At 43.8% G+C, this 16,139-nt stretch overlaps 1 protein-coding gene and 1 long non-coding RNA gene across 2 annotated transcripts in view; both read right to left on the reverse strand.

The window, feature by feature from the left end:
- The window catches only part of gpc3 (glypican 3), a 113,693-nt gene extending 101,702 nt beyond the window's left edge, over window positions 1–11,991 (reverse strand). The window contains exons 1-2 of the mRNA XM_084353577.1: window positions 11,484–11,991; window positions 2,950–3,111 (exon numbers count right to left, since the gene is read on the reverse strand). Of these exons, the coding sequence (XP_084209703.1) occupies window positions 2,950–3,111; window positions 11,484–11,643 (322 nt within the window). The 5' untranslated portion in view covers window positions 11,644–11,991. The remainder of the gene's footprint in view (window positions 1–2,949; window positions 3,112–11,483) is intronic.
- A 1,658-nt stretch (window positions 11,992–13,649) lies between these two features.
- LOC311257616 lies at window positions 13,650–15,880 on the reverse strand. The gene is made up of 2 exons (XR_014622643.1): window positions 15,439–15,880; window positions 13,650–14,003 (listed from the first exon to the last, which is right to left on the reverse strand). It is a non-coding gene; the product is annotated as an uncharacterized lncRNA (long non-coding RNA).
- Between the last annotated feature and the right edge of the window lie 259 nt (window positions 15,881–16,139).

The raw sequence follows: 16,139 nt of genomic DNA on the forward strand, positions 1-16,139 counted from the left end.
GCAATCAGAGCTCGCGGGGGAAGATGGTGTTGTGATCTCACTAATGGGAATCAAAATGAAATCCAAGAGTCTGTCACATATCAGAGTGGATGCTGCAGTTTATCCATTACATAGTGTTTCCCTGCTACACTATAAAGAGATCAGCCAGGGCTCATTAGATTGTCAAATGGCATATGAGTCATTCTGTGCTAGAGGCACGCATCATTAGAAATTCCTAATGCCTTACCTATTTCCTGGTATTGATCCTGAAGAAGCCTAATGTTAAAGCAGCCTGTCATCTTACTGCTTAAAAGACAAAGACAGACAGAGCCATTAGTTTCTCTATTGTTTGGAGAAGTTGACTTCAAAAGGGTGAAAACCTCTGGTGTAGTCTGAGGCTTGGGAAAGCGGAGCAGCCGGGCAGGTGGAGCTGGAACGAGAGAGGGATGCAGGGATAGAGAGAGCGCTCAGAGATGGGAGATAGAGGAGTGGAGAGGGGAAGCCCTTTGATCTCTGGCAGAAGTGAGTGCTGAAGAAGAGAGACAGAGAGCAGCAAAGAAGATTGCAAACAAGGCATGCGCTCAATTCCCAATAGTAGCACAAGAGCGCGAGAGAAAGAGACAGACAGGGTGAGAAAGATAGAAGGAGAAAGAAAAGTCAAGTAGATTGAGCGAGACAGAGATGGAGAGAGATACTGGCAGGGTCAGAGAGAGAGAGAGAGAGAGAGAGAGAGAAGAAAAGAGGAGAAGAGAGAGAGAGGATGAAAATGAAGTAGAGGGAAACAGATAAGACCAGGATGTTAAAAGGATTTCAGTCCGGGGCTGTTTGGGGAGTTTTCTCAAGCCCTATGCTAAAGCAATTAGTATTGAACCCCTTCTAGGAAAGTGCAGCCAAACCACAGCGGCAGTCTCTAACATAGTTAGTGTGGAACAACCACGTCAAGCAAACCCCTCGGTCCCCATTAAACCCCAAGTTTTAATTGGCATGTCAGGATGGTGCTGCGTTTCACAACCGATGAGTGTGTGCTCAAAAAAGTTGGCCCAGCGAGTCTGCACATCCCACTTAAAGAAACCCCGAGACAGTAAACAGAGCTGCTGCGCTGGATTGAAAAGGCCTGTGTCGGGTGATAAAAAAAAAAAAAGAGCTCAACATTAAATGTGAAAAGGATATTTCAAAACAACTGTTACTAATACGGCTGCACTGTGAGGGAAAAGCTGTGTACCTCTTTGCTCTCCGGGAGATTACTTGACGCCAGTTCGTAAAGTTTACAAGTGTTGCTTCTGTTGAAGTTTTTGTTTCCAGTGTAAAAAATGTTACTTATACTGTACAGTAAAACAAAATTAAAACCATCATGGTAAACAGTAGCACCAGAATACCTGAAGAAGGGTAGAAAAAGTGAACACAGCAGCAATATCTCCCAAAAGTTTGCCAAGTAGCCTGTGTAGTTGCAACAGTCCACAAGAAAGTGTTTGAGTCACGGCATTATTTTTTTATAACAGGGTTACATGCCGAAAAGGCTGGAAATACTGCTTTGAACTTTAACAATACATTGTATTTTATCATTGTTTTGTCTTTTCCGTAAAATCCTTATATGAAGGTTAATTAATAAATAGTAATAAGTATTTGTCAAATCAATGATGTGAAGTTAAAAGTACCCTCTGAAGTGGACTCACAGTATCAAGTGGCATAAAATGGAAATACTCAATTTGTACCTCAAACTTGTACATAAAGCAACACGGTGTAAGAAATGGTATTTTGTCTCAACACAAAGTTGTAACAATATTATCACGTGTAATATCAGGTGAGCTAACTAGCTAAAGGCAGCTTCAGTTAGCGGTTAGAGGTAACTTTAGCAACAAGTAAAGCTAGATGTCCATCGAGAAGCTGTAGCTGGAGGACATAAAATATGATCCAGTTTCACACTGATGGTGTATGAAGCATTCTGTACTTCTACTGGGAGGATCCTAATCACTCAAATACAAGTGATTGGGGTGTAGAGTGGGACTGACGGAGACACTGTTCTCCCTATGACCGGTCAGTGTACCATCAAAATGTTTTAGAAGCTGTTATTTTAACGTAAAACAGTTACATACTTTAGGAAATGTACTTAGTTGCCTTCCACCACTGGCATCGATCTTCTCATCTGACTGAAAAAGCATAGCTCCCAAGACAGTTACTTTAATCAGATCATCAGTGATGAGTAAATTTAAGCATGAGCTCTGTTATGTTCACATGGTGTCAACTGGGATTATATTTTGCCTCCAGAGCAGCTTCACTTCTTTAAAGCAACAACCCCACAAAGAAATGCTGATTTGACAGTGTCACTTAGTTTCTGCTGACTTTTATAACATATCTGCTTCGGCCATTAGACCAGGTATCATTTCATCGTCACCTGCCTCCCGCACCTTCATCCTCGTCTTCGCAGCTGAGAGCAGTTGAGATGCTGCGATCTCCAGGTTTGATTTATGCACATTTTTCACATCACTGTTGCACTGAGCTGTCAATACATCTGTTGGTTTAGCACCAGTCACACCAGCCAGCCTCCTCTGACCCCTCTCATCTGTGAGTGCTTTCCAGGACCACTGCTGACTGGCTATTTTCACTCTGTGAATAACAGCCATCTCTGACTGCACTGCGCCAAAATCTCAGGAGGCTGTCACTTTCTAGAACAACATGTCTGGCACCGACAAGCGCACACTACATCTAAAGTCACTTTAACCGCACGTCTCTGCCATTCTAACATTTAGTTGAGCAGCAGCTGAGCGTCTCATCCCTGTCTGCGTGCTTTATGCTGCTTCTTTATTTATATGTGACTCACTGTCTGGAGGAGTGAGCTGCTGATGCAACCAGGGATGCGTAGTCAAGTAAGTGGATACCGACTGCCTTGTTTTGAGGATGTCAATTATCGGTTTATGATGCCGTTTTCTCTCTGGGCTCGTTCAAAAAACATCTTAGGCGCTCACTGCTTACCTTGGAATATGGCAGCATTCCCGATGATAAGACGCTTGAGTTGAGCGCTGACAACCTGCAGGCCCGACTCCATGTTGCTGCGTGCGGCTACCTGATACCGCTCCTCCATCTTCTTGGAACAGCAGGTCGGGCCTTTGGTTTGGCAGACCTGCAGATCCGCACCTGGCAGGAAACCAGCAGAGACAGGACAGAAGTCGAGATGAGCAAAGGGAAGGAGCTGCAAAAGCCACTTTTGTTTAATGTTCACAGAACAGAAGCCTCTTCCTTCACGCACACAGAAAAAGATTCAGCTGCATCATCTGCATGCTAAACATAGGAAACACTACAGCAGATTCTGCAGCCTTAATGAGCAGAGGATCATTATGTAGAGGCTGCATTATTAGCAGCGCTGAAGTCAAAAATAAATACGTTCAAGATATATATCTAGGCTGTGTTCATCCATTTGGTCAACAGAAGTTTCCCCACCACTCCAGGCCACACTCACAAAGAGGATCAAATAAAAAAATACACTCTAGGTGCAAAGATGAGAGCCAGGAGCCGTTCAGAGGCAGACAAACAAACCCAGGATTCAGCGTGCTTTCACTATGTATGATATTTTGAAAAAAAAACACATTGAAGGTGATGAAACAACATTCCTGCGCCAGGCCACTGACACTACAAGTTGTTTACACAGATGAGAAATAATTGGATTCCCAGAGCACTTCTGAAAGGTGCGGATGTAAGCCTCACGAAAGCAAAACTAAGGTGACAAGGATGTGTCATTGAGGGTGCGACGCAGCCGCACACAACCGGATCAAAGAACAAACGGCCCAGAGAAATTAATTCCATTTGGAACCGCAAAAACCCGAGCGAGGAGGCAGATAAAGACGACGAGGTTGGAATTCAGTCTGACCAAGGATAGGGAAAGTGCCTCAGCTGCTGCGAGAGCGACACTTAATGAACTGGAGCTTTATGTGACGATGCACAGAAGGACATCTTTGACAAAGAGACGTTCTTTCTTTCTGAGCATGCCTCTGCGATCACAATGTCTCTTCAGAAGTGTGAAACATAAAAGGTGTGTAAGTTCAAAGTAAACTAATGACGGAGCGACACAAATGCACTGTAAACTGCAGATCTCACAAGTCTGTGTCGAAACACCTCCGTTGAAGAAGAAAGGTCCACTGCACTTTCTACACAAGCCTTAAATTTCCAGCGTATTCCCAAATCCCTTCTCCAAGGCGATGCACACCCAAGACATCACACCGACATAAATAGGGCACAACCATCTGATGTTTTAAACACAAAGAGGAGTTCCCTCTCCTTAGTGCTTCCCTCCCTCTCGCTCTGTCCCATGTGGCTGTTGAAAGCTTCGGCGGAGGCTGCAGTCGTAACGTGCCAAGCTGCGTCGAGGAGTTGTCTGCAGGATCTGCTGCCTGAGAGGCGTCAGTGACAAGGGCCTGATTGATGGTGTGGTAAACAAATGTCAGGGGAGTCTGCCAGCTTCAGCTGCTCGGGGTGCGGCGGATAAAGAGACGGAAGCGGAGAGATTAATTTGGAGGGAGGGCTCGGATCGTGGATATATATTTATATCAGAGAAGTCTTGATAACAAGCGTGTCAGAAGGCTTTTGTTGAGATGGAGGCTTTATCTTAATATAAAAAAGTGAATATCTCCATTGAGGCTTTGTCTCTGTGACATCTGCAAACAATAGATCTTCAGAAGCAGATCTCAGACCGTAACAATGAAAACAGCAGGCATGGCAGGAAGTTAAACTATAGCGGGAGATGCAACAGAGTGAAGGCGTTGATAATTAATAAGTACTGAAGAGTCAAACAGAGAGCAGCTTTGGCTAACTCTCTCCCGACTCCCAAACGGGCTTTAAGGTGTGGAGTCTAATGAGTGAAACAGGCAATAAAACTGTCACTCTGCACCTTTTGTATGCATACTGACAGGCTTAATATCTTAAATCAATACCGACAAAGGACTCCTGACAGATAAGATCAAGTTAATTTCAGACTGCAGGGGCAAAATTATTAAGCTGTCAATAGCACCACAGGTGAGGGGAGTGAGGCCGGTGCAGAGGAGAGAGACGGGGATTTAGCAATTATCTCCGGCAAAACAGACAGTTTCATCTGCACATTTGTCGTTTTGCGGATGATAAATGCGTTTCATTACAGAGGCTCCACAGTGGTGAGGAATAAGTGAGGGGTTCGGCGGGAAAATGATTCCCCGTAGAGTTTCACAAATAATAAAATCACGCCATCTAAATAAAGCCTTCTCTGTGACTGACAGATCACTTGGGAATAAGCCTCCTGCTTCTGCTCTTTGCTTTAGGCTCAGCTCGTTTTCTCCTCCCCCCTCTTTTTTTCTTTCTTTTTTTTTTTTTTAGTCATTGTCATCACCGCAGTTTTGTCCTGAGCTTGTTTCACTTCACCCACCTCGCGCTTAATAGCTATCGAGCACAGAGAGCACCTCTCTATCGGTGCGTTATTGGTTAATTAGTCGATTTTTGTGTCCTGATGGCCAATTCTCTCAAAGAAAATGAAGAGAGACAAGGTGCAGGGCCCGGGAGCAATTTAGATGTAAATTTCCCCCAGCGTACAAGCTCAGTCCAAGGTGACGCCTTTAAATTATTACGTACGTTGAATCAATACTCTGAAATGGTGGGCCAGACGATTCGACACGCAGGACAGCTGGCGTTTTCAAGACAGTCAAGGTCTTTGAAAGCCTTTTCAGAAACACATTGATCGCCCTTCAGTTTGTGACAGTCCCTTCGCCGCTCCTCTCAAGACAGAGAGTTTCTGCTGAAATGCCACGGGTGAAAACTCCAGCAGGGGCTCAAAGCGTCCTGTGTACACACAGACGAGAGGAGTCCCTCCCCTCGCTGCTTTAACAAGCAAGGGAAAGGGGACAGCCACAAATACAGTGTGTGTCTCTCGGTTTCCCAGCGCCAATTAGAAAGCTATCACTATGCAAGTTTAATGATGGAGACCATGGGGGAAAAACAAGTTGTATTAAGATATAGAATATGTTAAAAGCTGTTCATTATGAGCATAAATTAAACATCAGCTACCAGTGTCGAGGCGAAGCGTGTGGGGACTCCTTGGCTTCCTCTCCAGGGCAAAATGAGCCGGTGTCACTTTGTAGAGACAATAAATGAAATAAAGATAGCACGATTTACAAGCAAGCCAAGGAATAATAATATCATTAGCTACTGGGGATTACAATTGTTTTAAGTATTTTTAGTGCTTTGCTCACTGCTCCACTTTTAAGTCGTTTGATGAAGCAATAATTTGAAAGCTGCAAGCGTGAATGTGAAAGAGCCCGATTTTCTGCTGTTTTTTTTTTTTAAAGTGTACACAAAACAACACAAGTGCCCTTCATTAAAGAGGGGGGTTCTCAAAAAAGAGAGACCGAGTAAACAAAACACAAAACAGCGCTTAATAAGGAACAAAGACCTCTCGCTTCAGGTCAAGCCGATCCAGTGATTGGTCACGTCCAGGGTGTCGTTTAAACAGCAGGAGCGTTTGTTCTTTGTTTGTCACGATCAACAACAAGCTCAGATGACCCGACCCTGCAGCTAATTACTGAGAGAGACGCAACTCCTGGACCCTTTTTTTTTAACACCCTCTTTAGCAGTATCAACCAACACCAAACTGTAATTGTTTCAGCTCAGGGAGAGAAAAACAACTCCTCTGCAGGACCACTGTGCAGGATTTTCTGTTAAAATAAGTGGCAGCTGTCAGCGCAGCCTCCAGCAAACTAGTACCACTCTTCCATTAAGTGAGAATCTGATGCTCTTCTCATGAATCAGGTCAGCCGCCGCTGTCAGTGATCCACCACATCCTCTGCTCAAAACCGCCGCTGACACTGATGGAGCAGCTCTCACTCTCATGTCCTGGGGTAAGTGCTCGACCAAGCTGCTCGTGCAACTCATCCACACACACGGCGGCACGATGGAGCGAACTGACACCCAGCCTCCATTTCACCTTCAGACACTACAACCACCCACAGCATCAGCCACAACAAAGCAGTGAGTGATACTCCTACAGCAGTTTTGTTGTAACACCGCTCCTCTACACACGCACTGCTTTTGAATCACATCGGTGGGAAGAGAAACTTTTGTTTTCTCTGCTTTTATTTTATTTATTTTATTTTCCTTGCCCCCCGGCGCCTCATGCAGCATTATTAGAATTCTGCTCTGCCTTCCTGCGGACGTGTCTCTGAATCAGCCATCTCCCCCACACTGTTCACCATATCAATACAGGCTACTCCACCGTCGCACACGGCAAGCGATACATCCCCAGTCAAATCACAGCGAGCCATCCCCAACATTTAATTTCATCAATCTTTCATTCCCCGCACGCCTCGACGAAGAACTCGTGTCGCATTAGGCCGCGCGACAAGCGCTCTGTTGCGCATTTACTCGCCAAATTTTTCCAGCGAGCGCAAAGTTCAGGACAATTACAGGAAATGTAACCGTGAGTGTAAACCTTCAACTTATTCTCTATAAAATTAATGACGGAGATATATTATGGATGAGGCATGGCCAACAAAAATGGACTGAATATATGAGAAGTGACTGCATATTTCATGCTTTTGGAAAAAGTAAAAAAAGAAAAAAAAAAGTGAGCTCATTAAGACAAAAGTAGAAGAGCTGGGATTTATGGATATCCTACCTAAAGTACAAGCCTTGGGCCATAACTCTGTCTCATTCTGGGAATTACTTTTAAAAGTTTTATGAACTGCTTCAATATTGTCTGGAATGATGATGGACATGTCAATGTCAAGCCTGGACATAAAGGACAGTGTGGATACTGGAAGCATGCCCGGAAATTCAATATGTGTCACGTTTTCTTAATAGAAAGCACATTTATAATTCATTTAGGAAGAGAATGTGACTTTTTGGGAATAATACAACATTTTCAGGAGGTCCCCGAATGTGTATCTACACAGAGAAAACCAGAATATATTACTGTGAGCGAGAATGAGTGAAAGTGATGATTGTCGATGATGTAATGTTTGGTAAGGCAACTTTTTACGCACACACACTGATAAACAACAAATCGAGAGACGGCAGACGCGAGAGTAAGCAGAAAAAAACAGCTTGTCTCAAATCAAATCCTGTTTAATCTGGAAGACTTTAATCTTTTCTTATTTTCTTGTGAATTTTACTCATGAAAGTAATCCACATAACAAAACATAAATAATCTACAGCTCTCTGTTTCAAGCGGCTACGAGCCAAAAAGGTTGCAAACGGCTGCATTACTCCTTCAAATGAATCACACATTTCTACAAGGTTACCATCGCTTCTCTCTGGGTTCACGCCTCATCCTTCAAAAATCTGTTGGTGCCAGTGTGAAGAGACTTCACTAATTTACTGTATGAAAGACTCGAGCCAAGGCCGTGTGACGTCCTCACTGCAGGCCGCGCTAAATGAGCTGAAGTCTCTCTCTTCGAGTCTTCTCTAAAATCTATTAGAACATAATTCCATTAAATCTGTTTTAATCCATTTCCCCACTCGTTTTGTTTCAGCTGTGAGACCTGATAGCACGTCCCATTATATTTTAATGCATTGGTTCCCAAAGTGCGGTCCTGAGAGATCCCTCTGGGAGGGTTTAGAGAGTCTTTAGACAATATCAACAGTTTAATATCTGCTTTATTATTGTGTTCTGCACATGTTGGGATGGATTTTACTGAGGTTTAAGTCTTGCTGGTATTATTCTGGTACAGTTGTGTCAGTCTGTATCAATCATATCTAACTACAGAGCTCTTTTTCAGATGTGGCTCCATGGGACAAATGTTAAAACCTAATGAAAGTTAAGATCTAATTGGGCATCTGTACTGACCCATGTGTTTTTTTTATTATAAGGGTAGGAGGACTTCCTGGACTCACATTGAGTTTGTTAGATATGCTCTTTGGATCGGGGTTAGGCATGGGACGATAAAAATGTCATGTCACTATTACCCTATCCAACGTAATCGCAATCCACAATATTACCCCGATAATCATTAAAGTATAATTAAAACTTAAAGAAGAAGGATAAATAAATGGTTATAGCCTCATCTCCCTGTGGTTTCTCAGTGTGGAATCAACAGTTTTTACACACAACCGACTTCACTTGTTTATGTTGGTGATATAATGTGCAAGCAGCCTTCGGCCACGTTCACAGGCTTAATTCAAAACAAATCAGGAAACCAACACAGGACTATACTTAAAAACAAAGTCCGACACGTTTCAGCATCAAACCTTCATCAGGGGAGTCGAAAAAAGACCGACTCTCTGAACAAACGCAGGTTTGTTTTAAAATCTCACATGACCGTGCCGTGACAATAAAAGCATTTTAATAGTTTGAAAGAGAGAGCCTTGGAGTTTTCTTGTGATTTCTTGTGCTTTACTTCCTAAATAGTAACAAAGTTTTTTTTTAGTAAGTCTTGCCACTGGGCAGCCATTTTGGGAACGCCCCAAGGCCGTTACTTCAGCTTACAGGACGAGGCCCCTATCAAAATAAATGGGAAGAGAGCCATTACTTCACTTTCAACTGTCACCAGGACATGAAACCTGCATGTACAGAATACAGAGTGTAATATAATTTAAAAAAACAATATAAGGATTAAAATGGTTTTCTCCCATGGGTTATACTTTTACTGTGCTTGCACACAGTTGCAAACATCAACTTTTTTCTGACATAACCAAAATCCTGTATGTGGAAATGTTTGGAAGTGGTACATTTTCACTTTGTCTCTCATTTGATGAAGAAAATAAGGAAATGAACATGTAACAAGAAATATTTCAATTTTTTTATGTTTTATGGAGAAAGAATGTACAAATATGATGAATGTTTATTTTCTGTGCTAAAAAATAAATCTTTTCGAGGGTCTAGAGTCGATAAGAGCCCAGAGAGAGGAAACAGGCCACAGACAACGTCTATAACTCTATAAACAGAAATCCAAGTGGGACTTATCTGGGATTCGGGGAGGTAGTGTCTGAACTAATACATCAATTCAAAACCATGTTTATAATCTATTAATAAAGACAGGAAACGTCAGCAGAACCAGAATCTTACGGGCTGAAAGGTTTTCAATCCCTGTTCTACATCATCATCAGTTACTTGTTGTACAGCCATCACTTAATAAAACCAGCAAATTAATCTACAGCAGAGCAGCCATGGGCATCGTGGGAACAAGTAAACCAAACTACCTCTTAACAGGCCGGGATGGATTGTCCTTTGGCTGACTGGTGAATTGATTCTCAGTGTAAGTGATGGTGTGGAATCAGACTGAGCCCTCAGAGAAGGGGCTGCTCTGCATCCGGCTAAATATTTCTCTTGGCCTGCTACGATGATTCCCCCTTCGGCTGGCTGATAAAATGTTTGATGGCCGAGGAGGTGGAGGGTGTGTGATTAAAGATGGATGCGCGGGGAAATGCGGGGCTCGGTGGTTGGACGGGAGAATAAAAAAGGGGGTCGAGGGAGCGTGACAAAATATGCTTCAAAGTGCATCGCTGATGTTCCCCGCTGTTTGATTTAAAGCACTTTGTGATGCCTTCACAGAGCATTTAGTGTTATTTGGTAAACCTCTTTGAATCAGGTGGGAGTGAGGAGTGTGAGAAGTGCATGCTGGGAGTGCAGAGAGAGAAAACAGTTAACCTGGAGCACTTGCCTGTGCTGACATGACACTAAAACACCCAATTAACATTTGCAGCTGGCTGTGATTCAGCCACATGAGAGGCATCTCCATTTACATACTGATTCAGACGACATGCAACAGGCTCCGGCGGTACACCGACACGCTGTGTTCTGCAAAATAGGACGAGAGGAGTCTGTTCCTCCGTCCCACAGAGACAGGAATAATCTAGGAATTATCTTGGTGTGTTTTTCCTCGGCGTCTCAAAAGTCAGGTCCCTTTCCTCGAGACACTTCCCTCCCAGCCAGTGATATTTGAGCTCCGGGGAACACTAATGATCCAAATATGCTCTCAGTGTGGTCACAATTCATATCACACCACTAATCTATATTCTGTGACACATTGTGGCTGAGGAGAAGCTGCCAAGAGAGCAGTCTGAATGCTGATCCTTGTGTGCAGTCCGTCATCATCTGTGGCACAAAAAAAATCCTCCCAAACTCAGCAGGAGATTTAAACCCACATGACAGAGAGATGCTCACATCTGCCTCCAGCCTCCAGAAGCACTGACCAAACCAAAAGTTATTCAGGAAATGTTACTTGGCTCCATGTTCGGATCAATACCGGATCGATCTTGTACGCTTGTTATTTAACACTTAACTGCTGGTTTATGTGATTCAACCTGCATTTTTTTTTTAACTAGGAGGTTAGAAAACGTTCAGCCAGAGGGATGGAGAGTGTGTGTGGGTTGACTCTCGCACACTGGAGAAGTCAGCAGCCTTGAAACGAGGAGTAGGAAAGGCTTGGTGGTGTTAAAGAACTGTTGTGATGCTGATGTCCTCTGAGTGTTTACAGTCAGAGATAAAATGGTAGAAATCAATAAGACAGGTTAATCATGTGCGTAAAACACGACTGTAAGTTGATGACAGTTACCTGACACTGGGTTTTCGGGCACCCACTTGGAGCCGGGGTGCAGAGAGTGAAACACCGTGCGAACCTCCTGGCAGTTTGGCACAGTCTGTCCGCCGGGCAGCGCGAACATCTGGAGGAAGGCGCACAGAAAGAGCGCGCCGCGGACCGATGGAGCAGGCATGGCAGGCAGGCGAGCGGCACCTACGGCCAAACCGGACGTTTAAAGACGAGCTGAGATCAACTTGAACACACTCAAAGTTACAGGAGGAATCCGTGTCTGCGCTGATGAGGTGAAGAGGCAGCGGCTCCCGGCTCGGCTCGGATCAGCATCCTTCCCTCGTCCTCGACACTCCGCCCGCCTGGAGTCTGGAGAGCTGCTCCGCTCTGCTCAGCCTCTCTGGTGAAGCTTCTCCGCCGCTGAGAACTTCTGAGTCGCTCTTCACTTGGCGCACTGACTCTCAGCTCTCTGCGCACAGATGAACGAGCCCCGGATAGATGGGGAGCGCGCCCGGCACAGCGTGAGCCTGCGCGTGTAGAGATCTGCTATGTCTCGTGTAACAGCAGTGATGTGAGCTGATACAGAGGAGGAGGGAGGCGGGGGGGCACGGGCTGTTGTCGTGTCAGATGAATGGTGCTGCATGTTAGAGGATGCAATTAGGGCACAGTACCTGTGTGCTTTACTATCCACACGGCAGAGGCACGGCATGCACACACAGGTATGTTACATAGTAAATGACATGTAGGCGTTGATATGATCTGAAAATGAGCTTTTATTATTCAAAAGCATGGAAAGTGTGTACAGAGAGCAAGCACAACACTCGTACGTCAGCACAAAACGAGTAAAAGTGAACATTAACAGCCTCCTCTTGTCTTTAATGTTCACATAAATCTAATTCAACTACAAAGTGCCATTTTATTTCACACTGATTATTTCTCCTCCTCTTGAGTGGATAGATATTTTACTTCCACTCAGATCCAATGGAGCCAATAAAGCTGAAATGGTGCCATCTAGTGGTCAGTGTGCGTCAGGCACCAGAGAGGCCAACGTGTAACTCATCCTCTCTGCACTGCTTTGAACACAGTTTGTTAAAAAGGGGCACTTTGTAGTTCTGGAGAAGAAATCCAAAAGGTGCTATTTGTATGAAAAGTTTATTTTTGAGTCCCATTGCCGACCCATCGAACAATGACGCTTTGGGTTTTAAGGACGGGTTGGCCGCCATCTCAAAGCTTCAGTTTTTGACGAGTTGGGAATGAGACTCGAAAATCAACTTCTCTTACAAATATCACCTTTAACAAACAATTTTAATGAGGTAATTATACAAACTCAGAGTTCTTCATCTTTTGCAAAACTGAATAAACAAGCTGTTCTCAGAGGAAGATAAGGTCCCAAGAACACTGTTTGAAGCTGGAAAGGTGGCAGGGTCCGCCACATATAAACAAAGTAAAACGGTAAGAAACTGTGTTGTCCTTTAAGGTCAGATTGTTTTTTTAGTTTATCAGTTAAAGTCAATTAAAATCTCTCTCTTCTGATTCAGACGTCTTCTCCAAAACTACCATGTGCACCTTTAAAGCCGAACCAAAGCACCATCAAGACAATTTCTCTACCACGTTTCCACAGAAATGAGTGATTAATGTGCAGCTGCTCTAAACATCTGGCGGATTGCAGATGGATACTGTGCAATTTCTTTTCATTTTCTGGAGTATTGAAATTGTGAAGTCATCCACCTGAAAACAGCGAGACAAACAGCAACGTCAAGAAACTTAATGTTGAGATGCCATAACGTGACTGCAAACAACATCTGCTCTCTTGTGCTTGCGGTGAATTGTTTAGTGCTCCATGTGTTCATCAAAGCTTGGAACAACAGAAAACAAAAACCCATATCTCCTTTTTTGGCTGCGTGTCTGAGGAACAGAGAGCTTTGCATGGATTTGCACAGCAAGGACTGGCAGAAGCTGAGAGCAAACCAACAAAACTCGCTGTAGAGCCACCAGAGTTTTCCACCTTCGAGTGTGAGAACAGGCTGATGAATGAGGGGAGGTGACCAGAAGTACCTGAAGTGCACAAACTGCAGTAGATCTGTGTGTACTACCTGCACTGTGAGCACTTTGGGACTGCAAAGTCGACAGCACGTTCAGCTCCAGAGCCAGAAAGTCATGAGTCACTGAAGAGGCCCGAGCACACACGGATAAATGTGAGACAGTTTATTCACCTCATGTAACACAAGATATTCACATAATAAATACAGAAGTCTAACATACAGAAGTCATTCACATTAGTGTTGGACATTAAGCGTTTCATCACACAGATGAAGTCGTTTTCGGAGCAAATGTGAAGAAAATTATCGACTCTGACAAAACAACAAGCCCTCCAGCCAGAAGGAGCAACTAGGGCAGTAGATACTGAACTACACCACTAACTACACTAGATGCACCTTAGCTGGAGGACCGCAAGACAGGCAGGCAGAGGACGTAGGAGAGGACTGATGTACTGGAATTACTTCCAATCTTTTCTCCAGGAAAGACACCTCCAGTCCGGACCATCTGAAACAGAACAACATTCATTGAAAAGTGGAACAAAAGAGAAATATTTATTTATTCTTACTCTTCATCAGATAATGGATACATGCTTTATTTTATATTCTTTATATTCTATGTTGCTTGTTTTTTTCTACACTGTTGCTATAATGTCTAATTTTCCTTTGTGTTTCTTTAAATAGAAAGAAAGAAAGAAAGAAAGAAAGAATGAAAGAAAGAAGTGCAATCCTTTGTGCAAATGTTGCCTTGCACTGATCGGAGACTTGAGGTGGATGTTTCACAGGCTACATCGTATTATTGCTGATGAAGACTTCTAAAATCTTTTTGCAAAGTTATTCTACATTTTTTTTTTAAATTACAAAAAACCTTCTAATTTAACTTTTAGAGGGCAAAAACAACAAGTGCAGGACCAGAGCTTTCTTAACTTTGAGTTCAATTTAAAGGTGACGGTGATGGGAAGTTCTTTGTTTAAAGAAAAAAGCAGTAAAACTACTCCATTACATGAAAAACTCCTGCATACACATTGTTACTTAAGTAAAAGCACATGAGTAGGCATATTATTGACATAAATGTCAAAAAAAAAAGTCAAAAGAAGAAAGAAAAGGCCTTAAAACACAGACTGGTCCTTTACAGAGTGTCACTACTGTATTATATCATTTGATTATTATTAATATTCAGATCAATGTAGTGGAGTAAAAAGTACAAAATTCAATCTGAAACCCTAGTAAAGAAGAAGTATAAAGTAAGAGTTGAGTAAACACTTTTACAACCTCCACAGTCTCAATGACTGTCCATTCAAACCACACACGAGGTGGAGTTTAAACTCAGAGGCCCCGTGTTTTAAAAACACGCGCTGAAAAACACAGATTATTACACATCGTGTTGATTCCTCTACGATCTTTGACTGGAGACTATAACTGAGTTACAGTGAGTTTACCGAGGCGCCGTGTCAGTTTTAACAAAGTGGCGCCAACAGTCTCGTGATGCGACGACGCGCGTGTCAACCGCCGTCAATTAAATAATGATGTGAATCACACATCGTTTATTCACTGAGACAAACAGCAGCAGCTGGTCAGCAGGGGGAGGCTCAATATGTCACTGTGCGGATTAATAAAATAGATCCTGGATGAGCCCCACGCGCTCGCACAGCCAACAAAGACACGAACAAACCAACTTTAAGAGACAAATCAAAGCGACTCCTGCACAACCAAACACACGGTCCGACTCGCACGAGCTAAACAAAAGTCATATAAGCGTTAAGACTGAGACGTGTTGACCACGCGCCCTGGTTTCCTTTAAAGACGCAGCACAGCGACGAGGCGACATAAACAAAATCTGAACATTTTTTTTTTTAGATCATTCAAACTTTTTTTAAAACGAGCACAGAGAGCACATGTGTGATCCGTAACAGAAGAAAGAGCAGGAGCTGCACTCAGCCTACCTTTGCTTTGTGTTGAGGTTCATTCATTTGAGAGAATCGTGCAGAAAACTCCCGACGTCGCTCGGTACCTTCGCCCGCAGATGTTGTCCCCTCTGCAGCCCTCTGTTGCACAAACAAAAAGTTCTGTCGTGCATGAAATTGTGAGAGCATCTTTTTTTTGTTGTTTTTCTCTTTGTGGGGGTGGATGAGGGGGGATGGGAGGGGAGGGGAGGAGAGGAGCGCCGGGGCGACGCAGTCTTTGCGGATGTCCTTAAAACCCGCTCACAAACACGAGATCCCTCGTGGTTGTTTGGTATCAAACGCAGACGTTTCTTCTCTCGTTTCTCCCGTGAAAACTTTCCCTGCAAACTCTAAATTTGCTGACTGGCCTGCGGATAGTTTCACGAGCCCGTGTCTGTCGTCCACTCGGCGCTGCGCTGGTCAAAGGAACCCAGGAGGCTTGTGACCTTTAACCCCTGTAAAAACCCTGCCCCCACATAGTCTTCTGCTCCGTCTGCAGGAGCACGTCCCTCCACCATCCCGCCTCATGCATCCACATCAATAATCACTCAGTATCATTCTTTGTTACCGGGATCCAAACCAACAACTCTGAGAGGCACTGAGCACGGTGCCACTTCCTCCACTGTGGGAACAGGCTGCAGCGTTGCCTCACTTGCCTTCTTCCCTGATTGAACTTTAACCCACTTTCCCATACTGCCTTT

The sequence above is a fragment of the Pagrus pagrus genome (assembly GCF_965226575.1).
Source record: "Pagrus pagrus genome assembly, chromosome: 5".
Lineage (NCBI taxonomy): Eukaryota > Metazoa > Chordata > Actinopteri > Spariformes > Sparidae > Pagrus > Pagrus pagrus.